We start from the raw sequence: 13,243 nt of genomic DNA, 5'->3' as shown, positions 1-13,243 counted from the left end.
GATGAACAAAAGTTACCGCTCCAAAAAATGATAACTGGTGCAATCAGAAAAAAAATGCTTATTCATGGCATTTGCTGTATGTAGCGTTGTTTAAAAACGTCCGTCCAGCGGCATGACATTATCAAAACACACTAAATATGAGCAGGTAATCTGGACTGACTGTCAACTTGTACACGTCAATAATAGAACAAATGCATCTTGCGATTATATAGGGTGTAGGGCTTTCATTGGAACTAAATGCGGTATGAAACGTTCCTCAGTTAGGCCTATATTTTGCATTTTTATTCAAAATGCATAAGCCAGAATAGCGAGAAAATTTCGAAAACCAGCCGATAACAGATTTTCTCTTTACAAAACATACTCTGTTGAGATATGCCTTTCAGAGGTTTTGATGCTTGATTTAATTCCACATTGAAATCTCCCTCTAATATTTCCACAGTTGATGACGTCAGTATTTTGACAATGGGTATACACGACCTGGCTGATTCTTACATTAATGCAATCTCAAAAGCTCGGCAAGGGATATCTATGAGATAATTTTTTGATATTTATTTTCATATTATACATACGGTGTGTGCTAAACAATTGTACATATGAAAAAAATTGTTAATTGTACATATGTAAAATTCTTTTATACATTTGTAAACATGTACATTTCTTTTGAACTTTGAGATCTTTTTTTTCCCATGCTCAAAGGGGTTAACACCAGCGCGGAGCAATGACCCAAGAGCCTCCCACCAATGCGGCTGGTGGTCCTGAGTTTTACCCGGGTTTTGCCCTGTTTCCTCTCCCCATAATGCTGGCCGCCGTCGTGTAAGTAAAATATTGTTGAGTACGGCCTAAAAGAGCAAATAAATAAGTAAATAAATAAATAAATAAGTAAATAAACATGTGTACAGTTGATTTTCAGATATATATAATTTTAGAGGGAATCTATATGCTTATGCATGATAATTGAATCGCCACGATATGACTGAAATATTGCCGATGTGGCGTTAAGCCATAATTATTCATTCATTCATTCGTGATAACTGAGATATATGATCACTGATTGTGCCGATTAGTACAAACAGCTCTGCACAGAAAGGTATTTAATGTGTGTTTACTGACAGTTAACATGCTTGGGAAATGTGTGCTTCCAGTAGCTAAATGAGAATGTGCGAACATGACATTAGTTTCTGCACTCCTTCCTCAGATAAGGAAGAAAGAATCTATTTAGAGCCCTTGGGGGATGAGGTCGCACGTTCGAATCCAGCTCCAGCTTGACAGACGTTTCTATATTTTAATGGTTTCGACATATTTCCTCACCCGCTCTGTTTTCACATCACAGTCTCAAGGGAATCGAACGGGATATCACCGTCATCGTACCGGTATACAAGTTGATCTGAGCGTGGTCAAAAAATCGCGAAAATAATCATTTACAAAAATGGAATAGAAACCTTAACCATAGAAAACACGGTGTCATAGTATTCGTCTTAAATTAGTCAAGGGAAGGCCTGTAAGGAACGGTATCTCGCAAACGTTTACAGAATATATCGATGTAGGCCTATAGCTGAAATACATGTACCATCATTGCCATCATTGCATTGCTCCCTGTGTGCAACACTACACGGCCAAATATTAAGATTTGTGCGGTTATCATTTCGCCAACCACAAGACCTCAAATGAAAATGGAAATCAAACATTTAATTATGTCGAGATGTGCGGAAATGTCAGCAAAGCTGGCGGGCGCTTCAGAAGGTAGCGTGCTAAAGGTAGTTACACTGAAACACCAGACCAAGGGAGATCACTCTCATTGCTAAATGAGTCAAAGCCTGATATAAGGAAAAGACAACTCTAGGCTAGAATCATTGTATCAGATACAAATTGTTTATCACAAATACATTGTTTGCTCTCGGTTGAAATTGACCAGTAATAAAGCCACAATAAAATTAAGAATAAATCACCTATGTTTACAAGACAGTCGTAAGCAGACGGCCGAGCCTCATTTTACATCTAATATATTTTAGATCATATCATATTGGCTAAGTAATGAATATTTCGAGACTATTGTTCGAGATTCATGTTTTCAGAATTTTGCCTCAGACCCCCCAATAATTTTCCATAAGCGACAATGTTAACGTTTAGTGCTGTAGCTCAGTTCCAAACATTCCGTGGCCAATAAGCTTTGGTGCATACCTGGCCCAGCCTGTGAGAAGTCAAAAATATCTTGGCATAGGCTGACCATCAAAAGACTTTTCTATGTCGGCAGCTGGGAGGGGTGACTAGCAACGCCAAGGTGGCGTCACTCCCAGCCTCATCACCACCTCTCGCCCAGAATTTTCCAACTTTTATTTTCATCATGTGCTCTACCCGGTTTCCTTTAACCGAAGTGAAATATTCTTGAGTATGGCACAAATAAACAAAAAAATAAATAAGTAAATAAATAAATAATTAAATAAATATAATGTTTTGAGGTTTGAGTCGCAGCTTTACATCAGGAGATTCGCCCGGGTAATCGACGGTGCTGATGTGTGGTGGTTTCAGTCGGACTCAGTTTCCTCCCCTGTAAATGTAAACTGTTCTTCAGTAGGCCTACAGAGTTATAAAACATCAAGGTAGGCCTATTTGATTAAGTAAATAATCACGACGAGGCATCATGCTTGTGTGCAAAATTTGGCTCTCTGTATTCACAGCCTTGATCTCAACAGAAAAACAGTGAGACTAGTTATAAATATAAACCGTAAATTTGATTCGAGTTGCTTAGCCACGAGAATTACAATGCGAAACACTTTCTAGTGTGTCGTAGCCATCGAAGAAATGAGTTTTTCACGCGATTTCTTCAAATGCATAGAAGCAACGCTTGCAAAAACAACTGCCACTAGTAGTTAGTTGAACATTGTCGTCGAGCACTCACCGCTGAGAGATGGATGATTAGTCTCCCTTGTCTCTCGATCCCGACTGATAAGCTAACTATCAGGAAGGATTTGGTGGTGGGGGGTTTTAATGAGGTGTCTACACGGTTCATGAAGCCTTGGCTGATGGCATGACTAGATCAAAGAAATGATGGTGTTTACCACGGAGTCTGAGAACCTATCAGAGAGTCACTCCCAGACTAGGCATCAGGCGTTTGAAATTGGCTTATCCGCTGCTCTCACATAGCGTGTTTTATCCTCATTAGGTGACTCATCCTGCACATCAAAGCGGATCGAGATGGAACAAGGGATAGGGAGTTATTGGCCTTTAACGAACTGTTAAGAGGAGAGCAGTGGTACCATGGAGTTCAAATGCATGTATATTACTTAACCGTGTGTGTTATTCCCCCAAGAGAGTCAAAGCGACCTGGCAATATACAGTCCTCCACAGGGAGGCTGAGATGACCGAATTGTATTAGTCGAGTTGAAAGTTGTATTGGGGGAGTTAAAAGACGTACTGGCTGAGTTGAAAGTCGAATTAGCTGAGTTAAAAGTCGTACTGGATGAGATGAATGTCGAATTAGCTAAGTTGAAAGTCGCAATGGCCGAGTTGAATGTCGTATTTCCTGAACTGAAAGTCATAATGGCCGAGTTAAATGTCGAACTAGCCGAGTTGAAAATCGTACTGGCCGAACTGAGAGTCGTATTGGCCGAGCTGAAAGTCGTATTGGGGGCCCCCCTGGCTCAGTCGGTTAGGGCGCTATCGCAGCGTAATCACCCAGGAGCCTCTCACCAATGCGGTCGCTGTGAGTTCAAGTCCAGCTCATGCTGGCTTCCTCTCCGGCCGTACGAGGGAAGATCTCGCAGCAACTTGCGGATGGTCGTGGGTTTCCCCCGGGCTCTGTCCGGTTTCCTCCCACCATAATGCTGGCCCCCGTCGTATAAGTGAAATATTCTTGAGTACGGCGTAAAGCACCAATCAAATAAATAATAAATGAAAGTCGTATTGGCCGACCGGCACCGGGGACGCATCGTGTGAGTCATAATGTCACAAATAAAAACAACAGGAGACAAACGCGGCTCTAAAGAAAACTGACCAGTGACACTTTAAGCCGGTTGCAGATGAGGAAACTAGCAGAACTATTTTAAGAAAATACTCGGATCATATAATTCAAGCATTTTCTCTGCGACCTTCAAGGCAATACCCACAGGCAATACGGAAGCACTCGATCAATACCAGTAACCCATAATACAGGGCCCAGTTGTTCGAAAGTGTATCAGCTAATACGGGCATTAAGTCATATTTTATATTTAAAATGTTAGCCAAACTCAGTGGCCAGTGAAGTTCTTTGACCAAAGTTTACAGATTACAGTTCATGGCTTTTCGTGTTATGTTCATAAGGCTGCCTGGCCGTATACATGTATACTGGGACGTTCGATGACTACTTAGTTCAAACTAAAAGACAACAGAAGGGCAATTGTATGTATGCTTAGATGAAGTATCCTACATAGTCAATAAATCATATTTTTTATTTTTGTGTGATATCGCAGTAAGTAAGGTCACGTATATTGAGAAACTTGAAAGCGGCGCCATTTTATTTCTATAACCCGAGAAGGCAACTGTTTCCGCTGACCTCACCCTGACATTGATTTGGCTTTAATAGTCATATGAAAGTAGGGTACGAGTTTCGGTGGGTACGAGTTTCCGGTTGTTCAAACATTGCGTATCCCAAGGCATCGGAAGAATTGCAGATTACTAAGAATATCAGAACTAAATGACTATGACCGCTTAGATCTGTTACCACCCTTCTTCTGCTGAAACCAGTCAGTGACAAGCCTAAAAATATTTTCTAAAAACAAATTTCATCATATACTTTATTCTACATTTAGTTACCACATACTGTTTTGTAAATGAGAAATCTACTGTTTTTTTGGAATATATTTTTTGTGGTCATCCATAGACTGGATTCCTTACCTTATCGCAATAGCATATCAGATAAATTTCCAGAAGCTATACCTCTTATCAAAGACACAAGAAAGAGTACCAGGCATCAGTCAAGGGCGGGGGTGTGGGGAGGACACGTGAAACAAATGACCTCAGCAGCCGTATGTGGCCTCATCGGTGCTGCCATATTGTGGTATCAAGGCACGTGTAGTGCAGGCTCTACCTCGTTTCGATAGATTGCAAATTTTCAAATACTTTGTTCATAATGATAAGTTTCATTAGAAATAATCTAATCTGAATAAATGTAAATCAGTAAAAAAAATTTTAAAACTTCGAATGCCACTAACGGGCCACCGTACTTCTGGAAAGTTACATTTGTCGAACCGAAGCTGCGACTTTTACCAGTGATGAACAGTGTTATGTATACAACTCGATCATTATTTAACTCTTTGGGCAAAACTCGCAAGATCCGTTCAGCAAGTACTGCTCTCTAGAGGACCGGATTTACAGTTGCTCTGCTTCGTCGATCACCTGTATGATTGACAACATTTATTCTCAAACTTCTGCATGTAGACACTCCTTTCTGGTATAACACCACAGTTGTGCTTTTCCTCTTTTGTTTTTACCGAGTGTTTAGAGTGCTGACGGAACATTGATTCCGGAGCCTCCCGCCAATGTGATCGATGTGAGTTCAAGTCAGGATCATGTTGGCTCCCACTTCTGTCTTAGGTGGAAATATAATTAACACGTGGAAATATAATTAACACGAACAGCTGATGACCGGAGCTGACTACATGATCACGCTGGGATATACATGTACAAAATACGTGCACTGGAAACAGATCAATTCTCTGGAACCGCGTAGACACGAGTGTGAACAGCAGGTTCTCTCCATCTTCCCCATTACGGTCCCTTTTTCATCGATCATCGGCGGTCTAGCCCTGCAGGACGTCAGTCGCGTCTTGCACTGTGTTGTCATTGTGAAGCGGAGACCTTAGTCGGGCAGACGTCATTCCTTGATCTGTAAATCATAGACTGCTCATAGATATTGGAGTCAGATACCTGTCATAGCTATTCTCTACGGCGGTTCCTCAGTTCCTAGCGAACAGTTTATCTCTACTGATTTTTTGAGGACACTCGGAATAGGTGATGAAATTTTTTTTCTGGAAATTGACAAGGTTCCGCTACACAGTGGAGGCGGATATGGAAAGATGTCTGCACCATAATAATTGTTTCTTGTCAAACCACTGAACGGCAAACCTTTTATAAACCTTTCATTTTTGCACCGAGTGTCATCATTTGGAATAATGTAAGTAAGCATTAGGGCGTTTCGTGGTCGACATCACGACTATAGACACTGTGCTTGCGGAGTTTTTCTTTGTTGGATATCTTGTTCGTTAAAGAAGATCAAACTGGACTATAAGAAAAACAAGAAGGCGGGAAGCATGTCTACGATTGATGTAAAAAGTAACGGAAGTCATTTGTTTCGTTCAAACAGGATACACTCCTTTGCGTCGACATTGAGCGGGGAACGGGCTGAGTTTGTGGAAGTCATATCTCAGCAAGCAAACAGGCGTAAACAAATGAGCAAATTGCTAATGGTGATGGCCGTGCCGGTTCTCGCACTCTTAGGCTTTACAACCAGTACTCTCATACAAGTCACAGGGACGTTTAGTGTGGCCTTCTCCTCGGTGGCTATGATCGAAAACAACTTGCATTTAGCTACACTTGTTGGAAACATGCAAAAGGAAAGAGGCCTGTCTGCCATGTTCCTTAGCGCAAACGCCTCAACGTCAGAGCTGAAGACGGCCCTGGAGAAAACTCGGGCGGATACAGATCGTTTCCTAAGTCAAGTTACTCTTTGGCCGTCGATAGAGGTGAACGAGAACAAAACCATTCCCACCGTCTTGGCTTTCTTGTCTCACCTGAGGGTCCATCGCATACGGGTAAACAACCGTTCTGTGACCACTGAAGAAAACATCATGTTTTACACAGACAACAACATGGTTCTTATTCAATGGATGATGAGGTCTTTCAAGGTGGAAGGGTTTGGCAATCTGCAAAAGTTACAGGTGGCAAACAATGCACTACTTCAAGCATCAGACAGCGTGGGCATACAAAGAGCCTTGGGCTCCAGCATGTTTTCAGCCTGTGGATTCTCCAGCAAAACTCTTCAATGGTTTTATAATCTTGAAGGTGAGCGGGATGTTATGGTAGACACAGCACTCACGTACGACAGGCAATTACAGCATAAACTGAACGCAAAACTGGCTGAAAACGCAGAGGCAATGAGGAACTTGAGTTCAATGAAAGCCTTGATCGGCAACCCAAATTTCACCGACATTTGTGAACAGCTATCAGTGACGGAAAAAGTTGCCCGAGGTTTATTCTGGTTCTCCACTATTACACATTACATCGACATTCTCTTAGACCTACGGACAGACGTTGCCTTGAGAACCAATAACATGCTCTCTGAAATCATTTCCTCCTCCCGACGAGATATGGTCGTGTATAGTTTCGTGGCTGTCATCGTCATAATAGCCTGTATAGCTCTCAGTATATGGTACGCCTCTAGGATATACGCCATGACGAAACGCGTGCAGTCCTATACCCAGAAAGTAGAAATGAAGAAGAGAGAACTGGCTCTGGAGAAGAAGCGATCGGAGGCGTTGTTGTATCAAATGCTTCCTCAGCAAGTGGCTGAGCAGCTGAAACTAAGGCAGCAAGTGGAGGCTGAAGTGTTTGAATCCGTGACCATTTACTTCAGTGACATCGTCGGTTTTACGGAAATAGCAGGGAAAAGTACGCCTTTACAAGTGGTTGATCTTCTAAATACTTTATATAGGTGAGTCGATGTCACGGTCAACTCTTCTCACCGTATTGGTGAGTCACTGCAAACCCAGGTGAAGACAGGTGAGTCTGTGACGACCCGGCCTTCTCATTAGAAAAGTTAGCCGCTGTCACGAACAGACCTTCTCACTACACAGGTGAATCGCTGCTAAGGTAAGATATCCTCACTGTACAGGTGAATCGCTGTCATGACCAGAAGTGTACACTGTACAGGTGAGTCACTGTCAAGGCCAGATCTCCACACTATATAAATGAGTCCTCATAAGCTCATCGCTAATACGGCATTCAGGTCGCCACAATGTGACCCCTGTCAAAACTGTTACAACTGCTAAAAGCATTAGACGGAGGATGAGAACGATAAAGGGGAGATAGGCAGAGGGGATAAATCACACGCCAGGAATATTTTTTTTAAATATAGCTTTAATATAGTTTAATTTTAATTTGTCAGGTTTATGTGTGAAACAAACCGGACAAGCCAAGAACCATTGTTACGTCCAACGTAACAATGAGTTAAGGTTGTAACATGACACAATTTTGGTAAGAAGTACTGTAAAGTACTTATTATTCGCTGGAATTTGTTTTCGTGGATTTTTTCCAAAAATACGTTCGCGGGAATTAATTTTTGCGCATTTAAGAGAATACTGATAGACAAATCCCAAAATTTTCCAAGATATAACATGGCCGAAATTGTTCAAGGGCATCAAACAGGTATCACGATGGGTGGCTGTAATCCTCTTTTGTTTCCTGCGGTGTCGCTAATCCTCGTGACCTGGATCAGATATGAAAACAATGGGGGATGGATTATCACAACGTAAGAAGATTACTTTCGCATCTACTGTGAGCAGTACTGAAACAGGTGTCGCTTCTTTTCGAATCATTGATGAGTACTTTTAAACAGCTGGCAAAGTGACCTGTCATCTTTTGAGCAGTTCAACGCAAAACATATGAATTCACCGTTATCGGTGCCAGTCATTCATTCTTTATCAAGCAACAGGGTAAGTTTTGCATTGTTTTCAGTTTTCATCGTCCTCTGTAGCAGGTCGGAAACCGCAAACATTGTCGTAGCTGTCAAACGGCCATTGTGTTGTTGTACACACTTCACAGTTAGAAGCTCACTCATTGGACCACAGGAGAGACATAGCCAATGGGATAGCGTGTATAAAAGCGATATTTATCAGAAGCCATCACGTGCTGGTATCTTCTTTTCTTTCACTTTACGGGCATAGCAAAGATTGATCAAACTAAAGACGAAAAAATTCCCACTTTGTTTTATACCCACCAAGCCTTAGTACCAGAGTTTGTGTATATTTAAAACATAATTTCCCTTTTCTGCTGTTAAAAAAATTTAGCTGACCCGTCGGGATTTCTTAGCGCAACTCCCGGCATCCTGGCAATGATTTCACTTCATTATTACTACTACTTGTAGTAAATGATTTAATATTGGATATTTTTTCCGCTGGAATTATTTTTCGCGGTAAATTATTGACCGCGAAAATTTGTTCCACACGAAAATTAAGTACTTGACTGATTTTATTGACAGCTGGCGAATCTCTAAAGGAAATGGACTATAACTTTAGTCCAATAATAAAAAAAAACATTATTGAACGAACCACTGCAAGTAATTACAATCACAATCAATCATTGTTTTATCTGACTGCCACCTTTGTGACTGGATTTGTCGCTTGGCAGGATGTGTGTCTTGATTATGCATGCCCTCAGCTCTTGTGGTTATTTACACTTCAGGTTAGTTAAATGATATCGCTAATGCGGCGAGGTCACAGAATGACTTCCGATGTGCGTTATAACTCGTACCTGTGTCCTCTTAGTCAATAATTCATACAATCAGGATGACGGTGTTGGTGGTGAACGGGTAGTGGTGAGTGGGTTGTGGTGAGCTGTTGGTGTGAGCAGGTGGCGGTGAGTTGTTGGTGGTGAGCAGGTAATGAGGAGCTGTTAGTGGTGAGCAGGTGGTGATGAGCAGGTGGTTGTGAGTTGTTGATGAGCAGCTGGCAGAGAACTACTGGTGATGAGCAGGTGGTGGTGAGCAGATGTTGGCGATGGTGAGCAGGTGATGGTGAGCACACGGTCGTCCTGAGGTGGTGTTGAGCAGGTGTTCGTTAGCAGGTGGTGCCTGGGTATAAGCAGAACAAAGCAAGTAACATTATTCACAAACATATGTATTGCGAAAACACTGAGAACCTCTCAGTTATTTCAGAGTATATATGATTTTACATAACGCTGTTTTGGTGGGTCAACACGGTTCACGCGGATAACGTTGCCTGTATTTGTCCATTGGCCCTATCAGCATGAGTAGCGGATAACGTTGTCTGTATTTATCCATTGGCCCTATCAGCATGAGTAGCGGATAACGTTGTCTGTATTTGTCCATTGGCTCTATCAGCATGAGTAGCGGATAACGTTGTCTGTATTTGTCCATTGGCCCTATCAGCAAGAGTAGCGGATAACGTTGTCTGTATTTGTCCATTGGCCCTATCAGCATGAGTAGCGAATAACGTTGTCTGTATTTGCCCATTGGCCCTATCAACATGAGTAGCGGATAACGTTGTCTGTATTTATCCATTGGTCCTATCAGCATGAGTAGCGAATAACGTTGTCTGCATTTGCCCATTGGCCCTATCAGCATGAGTAGCGGATAACGTTGTCTGTACTTGCCCCTTGGCCCTATCAGCATGAGTAGCGGGTATCGTTGTCGGTATTTCACCATTGGCCTTATCAACATGAGTAGCGGATAACGTTGTCTGTATTTGCCCATTGGCCCTATCAGCATGGGTAGCGGGTAACGTTGTCGGTATTTCACCATTGGCCTTATCAACATGAGAAGCGGGTATCGTTGTCGGTATTTCACCATTGGCCTTATCAACATGAGTAGCGGATAACGTTGTCCGTATTTGCCCATTGGCCATATCAACATGAGTAGTGAAAGAACCATGGACATGCATACATCATCATATATCCGGGTATTTGTATGGAGTAAATAGAAAACAACCGAGTTACAAAGTTAAATTTTCAGGTAAATGATGCAGTAGCCTACATACTTTGAAGTAATTTATGAACTATGCGGTACTTATTTCCGGTAAAAGCAATAAAGGATTTCACCTTAGTACTGAATCGATTTTAAAAAAACATACCACTCCTTTTCAATGTAAGATGTCATCCTCCCGTATTTTCCTAGATGGAATTTTCCCCAAAACAACCTCGGTGTTAACCGTACTGTCTTTCTAATGTTTCGACAGGATATGCGACGATTGTATAGAACGTTATGACGTATACAAGGTGGAGACGATAGGGGACGCGTACATGGTGGTGAGTGGTTTACCCAAGCGGAACGGCGTTCTCCACTGCTCGGAGATCGCCGATCTCTCTTTGGACATACTATTGGCTACCGAAGGTATGTCCGTACCTCATTTACCGGAGGTGAAAATCCAAGTCCGCATCGGTTTACACTCAGGTTAGTGAATAAAAGGAGTATACCTTCTTGTGAATGGGTGTGGTGCTTGTGCAGTGTAAATGACATTTGTGTTCTATATTCTATAGTCTCCACATTTGTGTCAGTATGAATGCTGACCCGTTTCACAAAGCGATTTTATGCTGTATCATAAAATTTTAATCCAAATTAAACTCTTGAATGTTTGCATCAAATCTGTAAACTTTTGTACAACTTCAGCCAAATTTGAGCATCCAGCTTCGGATATTTTGGCTAATAAGATCAAAATTTTAGATTTCAGTCCAAGGTGGCTACATGAGCTTTGTTAAACATGCCTGTTTTTCTAAAATACTCTCTTAAAACTGAAATGCTGTACATAAGTTTAACAATATAATTTGTTTATTTATATGATTCGTGCTTTACACCGTACTCAAGAATATTTCCCTTATACGACGGCGGCGAACATTATGGTGGGAGGAAGGCTTTAATAACGTTGATTGCAACATCTTGGCTGCGGGGCACGGAAGCCGGAGGGAGCCTTTGTAATCTTACATAAAACTACACTGTAAAGTTTTAAGAATTTGACTCAGAGTTAAAGCAAAATGCTTACAACATATTGTAATCTAACTCTATCTAAATAAACACATTCAGGCGTTGTTTTAGACATTATAAATGTTGAAACGTTTGTCATCTTAAGCACAGCGCACATGAGCAACATTTGTTGTCGAAAACGAGATTTCTTCATCCGGACAACAAAAAAATTTACTCGTGTGCGTGTGACCACAACAAGCATTCCTGAGTCTGGAAAACTTGGTCTAAAGCTTCAGCTAGTCTAATTTTGGGCAAACAAAGATCCAGAAACAAATGACACGATTTCACTCGTCTGCGGGCAATCTGGATCTTGTAAGATCGTTGTCGTCTACAACAATCAATCAGAGTCTATGTGAGTACATACAAAGTGGAAGCTGTGACACACTTTTTTGAGATCAGATGACCTTGAACGTATCATGTGTCTTTTGCCACTGGAATCTTTAAAAATTGACAACAAATATTGCTCGTGTGTGAGAGGCTTAACACTGTGTTACAACCTGCTGACAATCATTTATATATAACTTTAATCATGACAGTATTAAAGAGGTGACACCAGAGATATTTGGCAAGAAATCCATATTCGCTATAAAGCACCTATTTTTTTTTTTATTTACCAAGAAAAGCTCAAATTATTGCATCTCTGCAAACACTATTTATAGTATTAAATGATTCTAATGTTTGAAAAAGGTATAATGCGAAGCAGTTTACAAATGTTCAGAACTTTATTGATCGCTAACATGTGCTCAGACGAGGCTAATACTTTGTGAAAGGTAATTATTTGGGATGTAATTAAATAACTTTAAAGATTAGATTGAATTTGCTCTGATAGATTGTCTGCCAAAAGTCTCCAGTATATAGCCTCTTTAGATTAAACACAGACGTCATTTTGCAGGAAATGTCTTGTTGGTTGTTAAAATGAAGCCTGCCGGAACATTCACCTCTGCATGAAGGTTTAAATCATCTTGTCTTAATTGGCATTAGCCATAACCACACCTGTGTGATGTTTTCGCTCAGGTCCGTGTGTGGCAGGTGTTGTGGGTAACAAGATGCCCAGGTATTGCCTATTCGGAGATACCGTGAACACAGCTTCGAGAATGGAGTCCACCGGCGAAGGTTCGAGTTGCATGTTATTATCTAACTATATATATTGTTTATGTTGTGATAGCATGTCTGTACGTCACACGTGGGGAAGAATCGTCAGTAACTTGCCAAAGCTCGTGGTTTAAGCCAAGCACCCCGGTTTCACCTGTAACGATAAGTCATATTTTGCCTGTAATAGCAAGTAAGGAGGCAAGGCCACACCTGCGGTTTCACAGTATCCTATAGTGTTACAGTATTGGAAAAGCGCCTTGCCACCACATTTTCTCAAAACTGCATGCATTTGCTGAACTGATTTGTTTCAGTTTATTGTAATTTGTTTTCTTCCATTTTTTCCACTGTTCACTGTATACTGGTTACCATAGTTACGTGTCACTACTTATCGTATACATGTGGCATCATCACAGTAAATAACACATT

At 41.3% G+C, this 13,243-nt stretch overlaps 1 protein-coding gene across 1 annotated transcript in view; it reads left to right on the top strand.

The window, feature by feature from the left end:
* Positions 1 to 7,424: 7,424 nt before the first annotated feature.
* LOC135467144 (receptor-type guanylate cyclase gcy-13-like) overlaps positions 7,425 to 13,243 on the top strand; it is an 11,875-nt gene continuing 6,056 nt past the window's right edge. The window contains exons 1-3 of the mRNA XM_064744907.1: positions 7,425 to 7,684; positions 10,944 to 11,158; positions 12,740 to 12,838. Coding sequence (XP_064600977.1) covers positions 7,425 to 7,684; positions 10,944 to 11,158; positions 12,740 to 12,838 — 574 coding nt within the window. The remainder of the gene's footprint in view (positions 7,685 to 10,943; positions 11,159 to 12,739; positions 12,839 to 13,243) is intronic.

This window comes from Liolophura sinensis, chromosome 6 (assembly GCF_032854445.1).
Source record: "Liolophura sinensis isolate JHLJ2023 chromosome 6, CUHK_Ljap_v2, whole genome shotgun sequence".
Classification (NCBI taxonomy): Eukaryota; Metazoa; Mollusca; class Polyplacophora; order Chitonida; family Chitonidae; genus Liolophura; species Liolophura sinensis.
This window is presented reverse-complemented; position numbering and strand designations above follow the sequence as displayed.